Below are 17,653 nucleotides of genomic sequence, written 5' to 3' on the forward strand. Positions count from 1 at the left end.
CTCATGTTCTTTAGCAAGGAACTGAAGACCTTGCTCTTCCAGGGACACCTTGTCACCCACTAATCTCTGACGAACATCTCCCCCCTCATCTCTCCCGGCTTTATCCTGTCCTCCTCTCTCTGGCCCCCCCAGAACCCCTAATTTGTCTAGGAATCCATTGCTTGCTAGCTAAGCTTATACAATATCAATCCAATACATACATATATACAGATGCACTGGCAAGGGTGGCATAATGAACTTCATGCTGGACTAGCTAAGGCCTGCTCTGGAAGATCACTGCACTTTAAAAACACTCACATTTTAGTGCATAATCTGAGATGCTGAGTGGCCAAACATAAATCCAAACATTTGTGAAATTCCAGATGATAGCTTGCTATTTTATATCTTTTGAATGACTTGAAACTAAGAAACCTCATAATGATGCAGTTATAAGAGTAATTTGGGACCAGGATGCCCCATGTCTAAAAGTGACAATGTTTGTGAAAAGGGGTGACAGGCACGATGCATAATGGAAATCACACTATTCTGCAGGGGGACATACACAGGTATTGATAATACAGGGACACATCCTAATAACTCACTTTCGATTCTTGTCTTCTAAGAAAAACAGGGACACCCATCATACTGACTTCATAGAGTCTTAACACATTGGTCAGTGAGCCAGATACACAGAAATTGCATAGACACATTCTACAATGTCCCCAGTGTAAACTTCATAGGCTTCACTAATGCAGATGTGGTAACCTGTATTAGAAATGGAAAATAGTTTGCTTGGATGAACCTTTCAAAGTTCAAGCCCCCTCTAGCCAACCACAAGTATTCCTTGAAATGGTTTGCCAAACACCACTGTGGACATTTCACGCAGATCACAGGGAAACTTCCCTCTCTGCACACCTTCCCCTCAGGCTAGCTTTAAAGGCCATTGATGATTGACATGCTCATATACCATGAGTGGATGTGAATAATCTCAGTGTGCAGAGAACAGGGGAGCATTCTGAATGAGGGATACTTAATATCCCTTCCTCCAGGGGTTGTACCCTATCAAAGGATATGTTTCCCAGAAAATTGATATTATGTTATTAACCAATAACTATATGATGCACTATCTTACGACACTGAATCCTGGAAAAGAAACATGACTAGGGTCAAGGGCAAAACCTTCAACTTGTCTGTGAAAAAGGAAGCCTTTGCATATGGGGATCAGCGCTAACCACACAAGAACATGAGCACTCCTCTATATTCCATATCATTGCCTGGAATCCTTTTCAGCAATTTATTCCAGAATAATGTTGTAATGTTGAATTGTCAACTAATCCCTGAGTTTGTATATTTAAAATTGTGCTCCGATTGGATCTCATTTTTATCTTTAACTTCCTTTGTCAATTAGCCATCGACATATTCTATACAGATTGGTATTTGCACATATTTTGTCAGTTAAGATTCATGTACAATTTTCTATCATGATGTTGCATGTGTGTCCTCCATTTGTTTTACAGTGTGTCAATCGACATGCTGGAAACTAAGACAGCTTTCCTACAGCTTAACTGAAAAAAGCATTGGCAAAAACTGAACATTTTGGCATTTGCAGTCGTTTATAACATTTTATATGTATAGGCAAGAAAGCAGTACATACTTGTGCTCTATTTATTTAGTAATTCCAAACATGTCTGCAAGTTAGGGTTTTCAGACAAGCAACATTAGTAATAGACACAGCAGATTAAATTCTCTTCTCTGCACTGTATATAACTCAGTTGTACCATGTGTATAACTATGTATGTAACTAATGTTATGTGCCAGCAAACACTAATTTGCAGACATGTTCGGAAATTGTAAGGTAAGCTTGGTGATTTTAAGGGTGAGCTTGGGTGGTGTGGGAAGGCGTTGGGCCAAACTGGTAGGGAGATGGTATGAGCTAATGTTGGAGACAGTAGGCAAGTGTGAGCATGGTAGGATGAGGTGAGCTACGGTGGGTAGCTTTGTGGGGTTAGCCAGATGTGTGTGGAGCTGGTTGTTCGGTAGAGTGGGATGGGGTGGCATTGTTGGTGGTAAAGTAAGGTGGGTGTAGCATGGGGTGAAGTGGGAGGTGAGGGTAGAGTCAGTGAGGTATGCTGTGGCGGGTAGAGTGGGGTAGATTGGGAGGCAGTATAGTGTGGTCAGGAGAGGGTAGTGGTGTATCATAGTGTGGTTGAGTGAGTGGCATATGTGTGTATGGGGTTGGTGGTGTAGTGTAATGAGGTGGGTTAGTGTGCTGAGGTATATATTTGGTGTCTGGAGGTGGAATAGAGTAAGGTGATGAGGGATGGTAGAGTATAGTGGGGGAGGTTAGTGTAGTGGGGTACAGTAGCGGGATGGGGAAGAGTGGATAGGATAAAGGGTAGAGTGGGATGAGGAAGTGTTGTGGAAGGCAGAATGGGGTGAAGTGGGGCAAATATAGAGTCAGGTCAGGTAGGGTGTGAGGGGGTACAGTGGATGTCTGTGGAGTGGGGAGAGGTAGTCGTAGTGGGATGAAATGGGCCAGAGAAGTGGGTGGGGTAGACAAGTAGGTTGGGGTGGGTAATGTAGTGTGGCCGAGTATAGGGATGGAATAGAGTAGTGTGGTGTTTGATAAAGTATGGCAATGTGGGGTGAAATGGAATGGGGTGGGGTGGAGAGGTGTGGGGTGGTATTAGACAGAGCTGCATGTGGCAGAGAGTTGTAGGGGCAGTGTGGTGTGCTGTGGGGTAGAGTGAAGTGGAGTGGATTGGTCTGGGATGGAGTGTGTGCTGTGATGTGAGGTTGAGTGGGGTAGAGTTGAATAGAGTGGTGTGGGTGGAGTGGTGTGATGTGGGTTGGGGGGGTTTACTTTGGCGAGGACTGGAGTGGTTTAAAGTGGAGTAGGATGGTCTTGAGGGAAGAGTGGTGAGAGGTGGTGTGGGGTAGAGTGGGGTGGGCAGTGTTGAGAGGGGTCATGTGGAGTAGTGTGGAATGTCGTACGGAAGAGCGGTCTTTTGCAGGGTAAGAGTGGAGTGAAGTAGAATGGTGTGGAGTAGTATGGGGTCATTTGAAGAAGGGTGGCGTAGGATGGTCTCATGAGGAGTGGTGTGAAGTGGAGTGGTGTGAGGTAGGGTGAAGTGGGGGAGTGAAGAGGTGTAGAGAGGAGAGAGGAGTGGAGTAGTATGACATACACTGATATGGGGTAGAGTGGTGTGGGGTGGTGTGCTGATTTGAGTAGAGTGTGTGAAGGGATGTGGTCTGGAGTGGAGTGATGTGAGGTGGGTGGAGTAGAGTGCAATTGCACAGGGGTGTAGAGTAGTGTGAGTTAGAGTGGAGTGGTGTGAGTGGTGTGGGGTGGTATTGTAAAGTGGTTTGTAGTGGTATGGATTGGGCTGGAGTGGTACCATTTAGTGCAAGGAGGGGTGGTGTGGATTAGGAAGGTGTGGTGTGAAGCAGAGTGGAGTAGGATGGTGTGGTTTGGATGGGATGGACTGGGGTGGACTGGGGTGGAGTAGAGAGGTGTTCAGCGGTATGGTCTGCAGCCAAGTAGAATGGGGCAGAGTACACTGATGTGGTGTTTGTGGGTGGAGTGGTGTGGGAGTGTCGGGAGTGTTGTGGGGGTGTGTGTGGATTGGTGTAGAGTACTGAGTGGAGTGGTGTGATGTGGTGTTGCTAAGTGTTGTGTGTGAGTAGTGTGGAGCGGTGTGGAGTGGTGTCAGGTAGTGTGGGGTAGATTGGCATTGTCTGTGGTCTAGTGGGGTGGTGTTGAGTGGGTAGTGACTGGTGTTGTGCAGCAGTGTGGGGTGGTTTGGTTTGGTGTGTAGTTGTGTGGGATGGTCCAGTGTGGTGAGATGTGTTATAGGGTGGAGTGATATGGAGTGGTGTTGTTTGGTGTGGTGGGTTCGTGTGGAGTCAAGTGGTGTTGTGTAGAGTTGTGTGGTGTGGAGTTAGCAGTTTAGAGTGGTGTGAGGTGGAGTAATGTGGGTAGAGTTGCGTGGGGAGAATTGGGGTGGAGTGGGGTGGATTGGTGTGATGTGCTGTGTTTGGTAGAGTGGTATGGGATAGACTGGAGTGGGTTGCAGTGATGTAAAGTGGTGTGTGCTAGTGTGTGTGGTGCAGGGTGGAGTTGTGTGTGATGGGGATATGGTGTAGAGTGGTGTGGTGTCACAACCCACGTCCAGAAACCCCCCTGGCAAGCCCACGGGCCAGGAGGGGTCTTTGCTCGGGTCTCCAACAAACTTAGGCATCCTTTGCCCAGGCCGTCTTGGGGCCAGTCCTGGCGCCTATGGCACCAGGCTCATACTTATTAAAGACTTGTGTTTAGGGAACTACTTTATTTCAAGTGCCAGCCAACATGGAGGCATCCACATAGCTTGGCTCCTTGGAACCAAGCTATGCGGTATAGTGTTTTGGGTGTGGTAGCCTAGAACTACTTTACCTGGACTACTTTCTTGAAGCTATTTAAACCACACCCGACTTGGATAACACGCTTCGTGTTACTTTGCAATCCTGCAAAGTGACGCTCATCGTATTCAGCTGTACCCGTGAACCACGGAAGAACAGCATCTGTAAAGAGACAAAAGGACATTGTTAGCAGCAGCAGCTTACCTGTAATTTTCATCGCTAGCTGCCCACAGCTCCTGCGAACAGCATCCTAGGATCAGCGTGTCTCCCGGACCGACAGATCTGCAAAAAAGGAAGAAGCAAGACATTAGACACTTTAACAACATAACGAATTGTGCCGAAAAGCTTACCTCGCAAGTCGCCCCTCGACCAGCATCGCCTCGGGATTTCATACACCGGGTGAGCACCGTGATCTATGGGAAAGAAAAGACAACAGGTTAGCAAAGACAAGGCATCATAGCGCTGCGCATAGCGCCCACTTACCGCATCATAGCGCTCTTTATACGCCATCATTTACCGGCAAGACCCAATTCAGCCAATGCATCACATTGGACTTCCACGCACCTAAGGAAGAGAACGAGACATTTATTAAACCAAGAAAGGCATGCAAGAATAACAACAATATACCACAGCAATAAGACCTACCTGAAAGACTAAAACCGCCTCCAGCTGCCTTATCAGGTCCATGAGGTTCCGTTGTGCCGCATCGTATTTGCCTCTAGGGCAGTGTGCCCAACCGCTACATCATTGAGTATTCTCCCAACTGTCCTCCCGCCTCTAGACCCCAGTCCTCAGTCCACACCCTCCTCCCATTTCCCCCAGATCTTGTTAGCCTTAGCTCGGCATCCCCGTGCAGTATATATTCTGTGTTCTTTTGTTGAACAGGCGTCCATTTCGGCGGACCATTGGGCTAGAGTTGGGCAGTACGGGGCTCCCCATTTTTGTGCTATATCACGCTTTATTAGGCCCATTGCGTTGGACAGTAAGATACCCTCCCACCTGTTAGATTTGTTTTCGTCTAGGACCCCCAACAGCAGCTTTGCGGGTTCCATTGCCAGTGTGCGGCCCAGGACCCCTGACAGTCTTTGGCAGCATTGCATCCAAAAGGTTTTTATCCGGGGGCATTCCCAGAGCAAATGAAAAAAGGTGCCCTCCTCTGCTCGGCACTTCAAACAGTTGGGATCAGCGGCCCATCACCAATCCGAACAGGGCAACTCGGGTGTAATAGATTTGGTGAACTATCTTGAGTTGTACCAGTCAGATCTTGGAGTCTATCGCGATCTCACATGGGTGCATAAGTACTTGGATCCAGTCTTCCAGTTCTATGGGGCCTACAACCCTTTCCCATTTTTGTTTTGAGGCGTGCCAGTTCCGGTGTAGCGAAAGCAGTTATAGCGTTGTATAGAATTGACGTGACTTTGGTCGGGATGTGTTGTGGAAGTAGGTTACGCTCCAGGGGGGAGCACTCTGGTGCGTCCGTGAGTGCCTGCTAATGACCACTGAGGGCGTGCCTCAGCTGCAAATAGTGGTAGCGCTCCTGGGATATTTCGTATTTTTGTTGCAGCATTTCAAATGGGAGAATGGACCCATCTGTCATTACATCCCTGACTGTGGTCATTCCAGCCTCCACCCACCGGGTAGTTGTTGCAAGTTTCTGCACTTCGGTGAGCATGTAGTTGTACCATAGCGGTTGCGCTAAGGTTAGTCTATTACCCCAGCCTATATATTTTTGTGCCTGCCTCCAAATGACTGTAATATGTGCGGATATAGTCTGCGGGGGTGGTCTGGGAAGGTTCTGGTATAATATGGCGAGTGGTGGTGTGTTCTGTACGACGGACATCTCTGCCTTGATATGTTGGAGTTCCTGGTCCCAATGAAGCAGGTCGTTGACCACTGTTAGCTGGGCGGCCCAGTAATAGGATCGGAGGTGCGGTACCCCAATGCCGCCCTCCCAAATGGACCTCTGCAGCGTTGTTAACGCAATCCGGGCCCGCCCGCCCTTCCATATCAGTCTCCTAAGGAGGCTTTGCAATCGGACAAATTCTGCATCCGGTATCGCAGTGGGGCATTCTGCAACACGTATACAAAGCGTGGAAGTGCCAGCATCTTGAAAAGCGCTGCTCTGCCCATTATCGTGAGGGGGAGAAGCATCCAGTGCTTCACATCTTCAGTGAAGCGATTCATTAATGGGTCCAAATTAGGGGGTACGTAGGCCGAGAGGTTCCCAGAGGTGCCCAAGTAGCGAAAGCCCTCCCTCTCCACTCAGTAAGGGACGTTCCGTGGAATCGCCGGTTTCCTCCTTTAACTGGAAAAAGGATCGATTTGCCCCAGTTTACTTTTAGACCGCTAAAGTCCCCAAAGGCCGTCAACATTTGGGTAAATTTATTTCAATTTTTAACAAATCGTTCCCCTAATCTTCAGTCTAGGGAGGCCTGTGTCAAACTGTTTGTTGGAAAAATGTAATCCAAATCCGTCATGCAGGTCAAAAGCTATTAGCAATAGAATGTTCATATTTCCTATTAATCCAGGCTATCACTATAGGGCGGCAACTGCTGCACTCTTTATTCATTTTGAAATTGATAAAAAAACATAATTGTCTTATCAAGCAGGTTTTCAACTGTCTATCAATGTTGTTTATAGTGTCAGTGTTTTTGAAACTGAAATGTCCATTTTGGCCTTACGTGAATATATTTATGAACAAATGTTCGAACATGTGGAAAACAACAAGCTGTTGGATCAGGCACAAGTAGGCTTGAGACCTGTGAGAGGAATAGAGAGTGCACTAATATCTATATGTGATGGTCGGTATCACCACATTAATTACTGCGCATCGGAAAATACCAAATGTGAAAATGTTGAAGATTTTGCTGCGAATTGCAGCAGTTATATGTGGGGGGTGGGTTAGGGTATTAAATTATGCACATAATTGCACAAAAAGAAAAAGAAAAATGCAACATTTTCGAATTCACAGTAATCACACAGATCCGAATGATCTAAAGACCAACGTAGATTCCGAAATCCACTCAGCACTAACACTACTCGATCTGTCAGTAGCCTTCGACACAGGCAACCATGACGCAGTCATCAAAATACTGGAAGACAGTGTGATAGGAAACTCCTCTGGCTAAAGTCCTTTGTGTCAGAAAGAACAGAAAAAACGTGGTTAGCGCCATTCAAGTCAGCACCTCGGGAGACAACATGCAGATTCCGAAGGGCTCATTGCTGTCCTTGTTACTCTTCAACATCTACATGACCCCCTTTTTAACCTCATCGAAAACATGGCCTCACCTGCTAGAACTAGGCAGATGACAATGAAATCATCTATGAAAACCAACGCGAGTTAAGGACTGAACCAGTGGATAAGCACCAACAGCCTTAAACTTAACCCGGACAAACCCGAAATCATGACGCAACCAACGACCTCTTTCACATTCCATGGTCCACCAAGTTTAAAAACTTGCCAGAACCATCCAAAGTGGTCAAAAATCTTGGAATCCTAATCGATAATGAATTGACACTAGAACCACAAGTCAACGCAGTAGTTAAGAAATACTTCTTCCACAGACAAACAAAAAAATACTTTCCTTCTCCTTCACACACAGAAAACTCTCGGTCTTCGCTCTCATCATGTTCAGAATAGACTACGGCAACAGTTTCTACCTCGGAGGGCTACAATACCTCATGGGAAGCTACAACAAATAAATAACACAAGACTACATCTTAGACTCACTAGAAGAGAACACATCACTCAAGTGCAAAAAACACTGCATTGTTGCCTTTCAAAAACGAATTTACGTCAAGACTCTCTGCATAACACACAGAGCGATTCACGGGCAAGGAGCAGAATTCATATAGGACAGAATCACCATCTACAAACCAACATGAACACTAAGATCCAGCAACAACATCCACCTCGAACCAAAGCAATAAGCAAAACAAAAATATGTGGGGTTCAGCATTCTCCTGCATAGCGGTCAAACTCTGGAACTCGCCTCCAAAGGAATTCCAGACAGAAGACCACCGACAGTTCAGGAACTATTCAAAATATGGCTCTTTAACTCACCAAGTTGAAGAAAACCCCAGAGAGAGAAACCCCACCACCGTAAGGCAAGAAAACTCTATGAAACTGGGCCACCAGAAGAAATTCTCGACACCAGTCCGAAAAGGAATAAAAGTAAGCTGAAGGGCTAACCCAAGAGCCAGACCACCCCTCTCTAATACTCCGCATAACCACCACCCAACCAAGACCCTCGTCACAAAACACTCAAACTACAGGCACTCTACCAACTCTCCACAATGCCCAACATGCACATGAAACACCTGAATACAACCACCCACAAAACATTACACAAATGCCAATCAACTAAAATCATAGCAGCACAAAGTGACCAGCGCTTCCTAACTGAAGCTACTAATAGCACATCAAAGCTCTCTTGTGCTTTTTCCTCTTTATCCTACTAAGCAAATAACAACCCACCTCCCTTCCTTTTCAGATCCGCCTGAGCACCTGGAGACCATGAAAAGTGCCAGTGGTGCGCAGTACAAGTCACAATAACATGACATATTTTAATTTGTTATTATAGTATTCTGAGGAATTGATGTCTTTCTTGTTTTATGTGACTATATTTATTCTAAATGATATTATTGTGGGCATGTGTTTGTGTGCATTTATTTGAATGGCATAAATACATGTGTTTAGTTTGTTAATAAAACTGATGCTTGAATAATTTAGAGCTTTTTCTTTGCTGTTTGAAAGTTACCTCATAAAATGTTCTTATGATGTGAGTGGAAATATTTTGGAACAATATAATACTCTTCGATTATGTCCCCTTTTCCCTGGATAGTAGTTTAATAAACGTGTATTTCTTACAGAACCATGCACTACAAGCCCAGAGGAAATGGCGATGAACAACCTCAAACTAAAATGGGCTTGGGATCAAAAAATATATGTTGCGCTTGGAGACTTCATAGCGCATGGAGACTTCATAGAATTCGACTGCATATCAAGAGCGTTTGTTAGAGATGAAACGTTACCATTTAGAACCCAATGCAACCGAGGACAGATGGGATACCCCAAATGCATCCCGATCGGTAAGTGTTGGGGTGCGCGGGGGTGCCACAATTAACATGAGGGGGTTTCACATGTGGCAGATTATCATTTTTTAAATATTTTTAACGTCAAAAGTCTTGTTTGCAGATTTCAATATTTCATTTGTTTATTACACTGCTGGGAGCGAGCATTAGAAGTAAATGCAAAATCATGTGTAATCTCATTTTAAAGCAGTTCTGTGTACAGATCAGAGGCCGAGGTTCAAGTCTAATTGGGGACAGTTTTGCATACAGGGCAGACTTGGAGCTGAGTCAGGCAGCTCTACTCGCCATTTCATCCATCAGTGGCCAATACAATGAGTACCATTGATTTGAATAACAACTCAATTGGTTATTGCAGCAATTTGAGACTTTTCAGATACAGCTCAAGAAATGGAACAATGTATGAGTACTTGCGCAAGGCTTATTTCTTTTCTGCAAGAATCAGCATGACAAGGTACCAGCAGAGCAAGGCCTGGAATTGGGGCCGAGAAATAGACCCAATTTGCAGCTAGAAGTGGAGCCAAAGACTCATTTCACAACATCAGTTCTTTGGCGCCACTGTGCTTTAATTTTCTGCCATATGTTATACTCGTTTTGTTCTACAGAATCAATTGGCCATTGATGGTGTCACGACCCCGAGAAAGTTGAGGCATCAGCGTAATTGACAAATAATCATCTTGAAAGTGGAAATGTTATGTTATGTTACAGGTACTTATATAGCGCACTGTCACCAATGGAATTGGTTCCCAGGTGCTCTGGCGGATCTGTAAACGAGAAGGTGGGAAGGATTAGTAAGGTGAAGAGGGAGTAGGATAGTGAGAGGGGTGGTGTACTGTTGGCAGCTTCAACTCGGTGGACGCTGGGTGCTGAGCTTTGGTGCAAGTATTGGATTGGTGTCAGTCTGCGTGTGCTGTTGGTGCAGCTTATGTGTTGTGGTGTGGTGAAGTGTGTGCAGCTTGTTGTGCGATAGATGGTTGTGTGAGTTTTTCAGTGATATAAGTATGCAGAGAGATTGAGTTTATATTGGTTAGTGGGTTATATGACATTTAACATGTTGACCTACATAGTTCCGTCTAAGTGTGGCACATGCTAACATTGGTGAATTCACTATCCTGTCTAGATACGGCGAAGGCTAATATTCTCAAATTCTAAGTGTGGCACATGCTAACATTCAGGTTCTATCTAGGTGTGGCACATGCTAACATTCAAGTTCCATCTAAGTTTGGCAGATGCTTACTTTCACAATCGTATCTAGATATGGCTCAGGCGAATTCCTTTCTGAGGGGCAAATTACCCTCTAGTGGGAGTTTGGGAATGTTGTTCCAGATCCTAGCAGAGTGAAATGTGAAGGCTGTGCCGCCGATTCTCTGATTTCTTTATTTGTGAAGCAGAAGTGAAAGTGCAGACCATAGTGTCAGAGGGGGGGTATAAGAAAGGATGTTCTCCCTTCAGATCATTGGTTGCAGGCCTTGCGAGGGCTGGGCTAAAACAAAAAGTGATTTAGAAGCCTCTCCACATGTTGAACCAGCAACCAGCTCCAGGAAGCCAGTCTGGTGACATGTGACCTTTGCGGTTTAATCCTGGGACTCACCATGCTGCTCCATTCTGTGATCCCAATGAGGCAGCTATATGCACAGTCAGTGCTTCCTATGAGTTTACGTGTAAAGGGCAACAGAAGGACTATCCTTCCGAGTATTCTCATGGAGAAAAGCATAGATTTGGTTACGGCTGCAATTTTGTGAAAAAGTGAGAGTTCCACATCAACCAGCACTCCCAGATTTGTCACTATTGGCACCAAGGTTCATTACGAAATGTGTTATGCAAATTGGGATCTTGACTCACATAATGCACAATGATATATATGCAAAAATCTATTCGGGTCAGATGAAGGTATTACTAGAAAGAAACATATTTGTGTAAACTCTCTTCATTTTGAATGGACAGATGTTTAAGTAGAGCCAGTAGGCACTGATTTGTTGTTGGTGAAGAATGTTTCTTTTTAAATGACTGCCAAACTCAGTACATACTTAGTGCCTCAGTGTAAGCATTGCTCAATTGTGTGGCTCAGACTTGGTTTATCCATGCTCTAGACAACATTTAACAGAACACATTGTGAACAAATTTCGAGATAGTGATGGCACTGAATTGCATGCTCTCAGGAGTGCATACTCTTTCCAGTGGTCCTTGGACTTAAGAGTGAGTGTTATCCCTTTCCATCAACTTTAATACAATGTCAATGATGATCCAATTTGGTAGTCTTTTCTCCTCGTGAGATGAAGTTGAATTTTGCCTAGGGTGTTGGTGCTCGGGTGTGCCTGGGCAGTTGTTGGTTGGGGCTAGAGGACTGTGGGGCAAGCCAGAGACTTGAAAAATAGTTATTCTTCACCACAAACAAGCTCTTGAGAAACGAATGGAGTTGGTTATAGGGAGTGATAGATGATGACTCAGGTAATGGCAGACTTTGGCAAGTACTGCAGCTTCCAGTGGATGCCTTAAGCAGCACTCAGCATTCACTGGAACTGTTTGTATGGAGTGGGTCACATATGTGGTGTGCTCTCTCTAATGCATTGACAACCAAGCCATCTTTTCTCCTACTGACAAATCTATGCTTCATATAGCCAACTTGGCTAACTATGGACGCATCACACACCTTCCCTTCATCAGAAAGATCATCACGAAAGCAGTCATCCTTCAGCACTACCAAAAGATCACCAAACACAATCTCTTGCAGAGCTATCAAACCAGATTCCAGCCAATACGCAGCATCGACACCGTTGCCATCCTGCTCGCCAACAATGCCGTCCTCATGATAGATAAACATGAACCTCGACTTGATTGTTTGCTGTCTATGATTCTGTTGATCAGAAGGTGCTTTTCAACGTACGTTCAACTCCAGAACGGGCTGATAGAAATTGAACTTGGTTGCTTCACTCCTCAGTGCACATGCAGTGTTGAATCCCTAGGGGTCATTATCAAGAGCAGCCTTCCCTTCAATAAAGGGGCACACCGATATCAGATCTTTCTCCTTGAGATAGTCAAGCCCTTCCTCTAAGCTTCAGACTTCAGAATCGTCATAGATGCCCCAGTTCTTCATTGTTTGGGACAATATTGGACTCAGTACAGCCTTGACCGCCTTACTAGCACCACTGAAAGCTATCCAGCCCGCCACAGCTCACTGCATCACAGAAGTGAATGAACATGATGACCACATCACCCCAACCATCAGAATTGTACTCCTCCAATCAATTCTCTACCCCCTTTAGAATGGCCTGCATCATGTACAAGGCAATGAGAAACAAAGTTCCATCCCATATGGCTGAACAGCCTGTACAGCACCAGAAGCCACCACATCATCAGAGTAGAATCTAAGAGATGCAAGAAGGAAAACAAACAATAATTCCATCTTCTGATATTCATCTTGCCTCTGGAATAGCATTCCTATGCTCTACAGATTAGCCCTACCTCTCATGTTCTTTAGCAAGGAACTGAAGACCTTGCTCTTCCAGGGACACCTTGTCACCCACTAATCTCTGACGAACATCTCCCCCCTCATCTCTCCCGGCTTTATCCTGTCCTCCTCTCTCTGGCCCCCCCAGAACCCCTAATTTGTCTCGGAATCCATTGCTTGCTAGCTAGGCCTATACAATATCAATCCAATACATACATATATACAGATGCACTGGCAAGGGTGGCATAATGAACTTCATGCTGGACTAGCTAAGGCCTGCTCTGGAAGATCACTGCACTTTAAAAAAAAACACATTTTAGTGCATAATCTGAGATGCCGAGTGGCCAAACATAAATCCAAACATTTGTGAAATTCCAGATGATAGCTTGCTATTTTATATCTTTTGAATGACTTGAAACTAAGAAACCTCATAATGATGCAGTTATAAGAGTAATTTGGGACCAAGATGCCCCTATGTCTAAAAGTGACAATGTTTGTGAAAAGGGGTGACAGGCACGATGCATAATGGAAATCACACTATTCTGCAGGGGGACATACACAGGTATTGATAATACAGAGACACATCCTAATAACTCACTTTCGATTCTTGTCTTCTAAGAAAAACAGGGACACCCATCATACTGACTTCATAGAGTCATAACACATTGGTCAGTGAGCCAGATACACAGAAATTGCATAGACACATTCTACAATGTCCCCAGTGTAAACTTCATAGGCTTCACTAATGCAGATGTGGTAACCTGTATTAGAAATGGAAAATAGTTTGCTTGGATGAACCTTTCAAAGTTCAAGCCCCCTCTAGCCAACCACAAGTATTCCTTGAAATGGTTTGCCAAACACCACTGTGGACATTTCACGCAGATCACAGGGAAACTTCCCTCTCTGCACACCTTCCCCTCAGGCTAGCTTTAAAGGCCATTGATGATTGACATGCTCATATACCATGAGTGGATGTGAATAATCTCAGTGTGCAGAGAACAGGGGAGCATTCTGAATGAGGGATACTTAATATCCCTTCCTCCAGGGGTTGTACCCTATCAAAGGATATGTTTCCCAGAAAATTGATATTATGTTATTAACCAATAACTATATGATGCACTATTTTACGACACTGAATCCTGGAAAAGAAACATGACTAGGGTCAAGGGCAAAACCTTCAACTTGTCTGTGAAAAAGGAAGCCTTTGCATATGGGGATCAGCGCTAACCACACAAGAACATGAGCACTCCTCTATATTCCATATCATTGCCTGGAATCCTTTTCAGCAATTTATTCCAGAATAATGTTGTAATGTTGAATTGTCAACTAATCCCTGAGTTTGTATATTTAAAATTGTGCTCCGATTGGATCTCATTTTTATCTTTAACTTCCTTTGTCAATTAGCCATCGACATATTCTATACAGATTGGTATTTGCACATATTTTGTCAGTTAAGATTCATGTACAATTTTCTATCATGATGTTGCATGTGTGTCCTCCATTTGTTTTACAGTGTGTCAATCGACATGCTGGAAACTAAGACAGCTTTCCTACAGCTTAACTGAAAAAAGCATTGGCAAAAACTGAACATTTTGGCATTTGCAGTCGTTTATAACATTTTATATGTATAGGCAAGAAAGCAGTACATACTTGTGCTCTATTTATTTAGTAATTCCAAACATGTCTGCAAGTTAGGGTTTTCAGACAAGCAACATTAGTAATAGACACAGCAGATTAAATTCTCTTCTCTGCACTGTATATAACTCAGTTGTACCATGTGTATAACTATGTATGTAACTAATGTTATGTGCCAGCAAACACTAATTTGCAGACATGTTCGGAAATTGTAAGGTAAGCTTGGTGATTTTAAGGGTGAGCTTGGGTGGTGTGGGAAGGCGTTGGGCCAAACTGGTAGGGAGATGGTATGAGCTAATGTTGGAGACAGTAGGCAAGTGTGAGCATGGTAGGATGAGGTGAGCTACGGTGGGTAGCTTTGTGGGGTTAGCCAGATGTGTGTGGAGCTGGTTGTTCGGTAGAGTGGGATGGGGTGGCATTGTTGGTGGTAAAGTAAGGTGGGTGTAGCATGGGGTGAAGTGGGAGGTGAGGGTAGAGTCAGTGAGGTATGCTGTGGCGGGTAGAGTGGGGTAGATTGGGAGGCAGTATAGTGTGGTCAGGAGAGGGTAGTGGTGTATCATAGTGTGGTTGAGTGAGTGGCATATGTGTGTATGGGGTTGGTGGTGTAGTGTAATGAGGTGGGTTAGTGTGCTGAGGTATATATTTGGTGTCTGGAGGTGGAATAGAGTAAGGTGATGAGGGATGGTAGAGTATAGTGGGGGAGGTTAGTGTAGTGGGGTACAGTAGCGGGATGGGGAAGAGTGGATAGGATAAAGGGTAGAGTGGGATGAGGAAGTGTTGTGGAAGGCAGAATGGGGTGAAGTGGGGCAAATATAGAGTCAGGTCAGGTAGGGTGTGAGGGGGTACAGTGGATGTCTGTGGAGTGGGGAGAGGTAGTCGTAGTGGGATGAAATGGGCCAGAGAAGTGGGTGGGGTAGACAAGTAGGTTGGGGTGGGTAATGTAGTGTGGCCGAGTATAGGGATGGAATAGAGTAGTGTGGTGTTTGATAAAGTATGGCAATGTGGGGTGAAATGGAATGGGGTGGGGTGGAGAGGTGTGGGGTGGTATTAGACAGAGCTGCATGTGGCAGAGAGTTGTAGGGGCAGTGTGGTGTGCTGTGGGGTAGAGTGAAGTGGAGTGGATTGGTCTGGGATGGAGTGTGTGCTGTGATGTGAGGTTGAGTGGGGTAGAGTTGAATAGAGTGGTGTGGGTGGAGTGGTGTGATGTGGGTTGGGGGGGTTTACTTTGGCGAGGACTGGAGTGGTTTAAAGTGGAGTAGGATGGTCTTGAGGGAAGAGTGGTGAGAGGTGGTGTGGGGTAGAGTGGGGTGGGCAGTGTTGAGAGGGGTCATGTGGAGTAGTGTGGAATGTCGTACGGAAGAGCGGTCTTTTGCAGGGTAAGAGTGGAGTGAAGTAGAATGGTGTGGAGTAGTATGGGGTCATTTGAAGAAGGGTGGCGTAGGATGGTCTCATGAGGAGTGGTGTGAAGTGGAGTGGTGTGAGGTAGGGTGAAGTGGGGGAGTGAAGAGGTGTAGAGAGGAGAGAGGAGTGGAGTAGTATGACATACACTGATATGGGGTAGAGTGGTGTGGGGTGGTGTGCTGATTTGAGTAGAGTGTGTGAAGGGATGTGGTCTGGAGTGGAGTGATGTGAGGTGGGTGGAGTAGAGTGCAATTGCACAGGGGTGTAGAGTAGTGTGAGTTAGAGTGGAGTGGTGTGAGTGGTGTGGGGTGGTATTGTAAAGTGGTTTGTAGTGGTATGGATTGGGCTGGAGTGGTACCATTTAGTGCAAGGAGGGGTGGTGTGGATTAGGAAGGTGTGGTGTGAAGCAGAGTGGAGTAGGATGGTGTGGTTTGGATGGGATGGACTGGGGTGGACTGGGGTGGAGTAGAGAGGTGTTCAGCGGTATGGTCTGCAGCCAAGTAGAATGGGGCAGAGTACACTGATGTGGTGTTTGTGGGTGGAGTGGTGTGGGAGTGTCGGGAGTGTTGTGGGGGTGTGTGTGGATTGGTGTAGAGTACTGAGTGGAGTGGTGTGATGTGGTGTTGCTAAGTGTTGTGTGTGAGTAGTGTGGAGCGGTGTGGAGTGGTGTCAGGTAGTGTGGGGTAGATTGGCATTGTCTGTGGTCTAGTGGGGTGGTGTTGAGTGGGTAGTGACTGGTGTTGTGCAGCAGTGTGGGGTGGTTTGGTTTGGTGTGTAGTTGTGTGGGATGGTCCAGTGTGGTGAGATGTGTTATAGGGTGGAGTGATATGGAGTGGTGTTGTTTGGTGTGGTGGGTTCGTGTGGAGTCAAGTGGTGTTGTGTAGAGTTGTGTGGTGTGGAGTTAGCAGTTTAGAGTGGTGTGAGGTGGAGTAATGTGGGTAGAGTTGTGTGGGGAGAATTGGGGTGGAGTGGGGTGGATTGGTGTGATGTGCTGTGTTGGGTAGAGTGGTATGGGATAGACTGGAGTGGGTTGCAGTGATGTAAAGTGGTGTGTGCTAGTGTGTGTGGTGCAGGGTGGAGTTGTGTGTGATGGGGATATGGTGTAGAGTGGTGTGGTGTCACAACCCACGTCCAGAAACCCCCCTGGCAAGCCCACGGGCCAGGAGGGGTCTTTGCTCGGGTCTCCAACAAACTTAGGCATCCTTTGCCCAGGCCATCTTGGGGCCAGTCCTGGCGCCTATGGCACCAGGCTCATACTTATTAAAGACTTGTGTTTAGGGAACTACTTTATTTCAAGTGCCAGCCAACATGGAGGCATCCACATAGCTTGGCTCCTTGGAACCAAGCTATGCGGTATAGTGTTTTGGGTGTGGTAGCCTAGAACTACTTTACCTGGACTACTTTCTTGAAGCTATTTAAACCACACCCGACTTGGATAACACGCTTCGTGTTACTTTGCAATCCTGCAAAGTGACGCTCATCGTATTCAGCTGTACCCGTGAACCACGGAAGAACAGCATCTGTAAAGAGACAAAAGGACATTGTTAGCAGCAGCAGCTTACCTGTAATTTTCATCGCTAGCTGCCCACAGCTCCTGCGAACAGCATCCTAGGATCAGCGTGTCTCCCGGACCGACAGATCTGCAAAAAAGGAAGAAGCAAGACATTAGACACTTTAACAACATAACGAATTGTGCCGAAA

The 17,653-nt window shown here is 45.7% G+C and overlaps 1 protein-coding gene across 1 annotated transcript in view; it reads left to right on the top strand.

The window, feature by feature from the left end:
• LOC138537904 (complement factor H-like) overlaps positions 1-17,653 on the top strand; it is a 763,015-nt gene that overhangs the window by 286,809 nt on the left and 458,553 nt on the right. The window contains exon 3 of the mRNA XM_069641488.1: positions 9,250-9,468. Coding sequence (XP_069497589.1) covers positions 9,250-9,468 — 219 coding nt within the window. The remainder of the gene's footprint in view (positions 1-9,249; positions 9,469-17,653) is intronic.

Source organism: Ambystoma mexicanum, chromosome 1q, assembly GCF_040938575.1.
Source record: "Ambystoma mexicanum isolate Mex_15411 chromosome 1q, UKY_AmexF1_1, whole genome shotgun sequence".
In the NCBI taxonomy this organism is placed as follows: Eukaryota; Metazoa; Chordata; class Amphibia; order Caudata; family Ambystomatidae; genus Ambystoma; species Ambystoma mexicanum.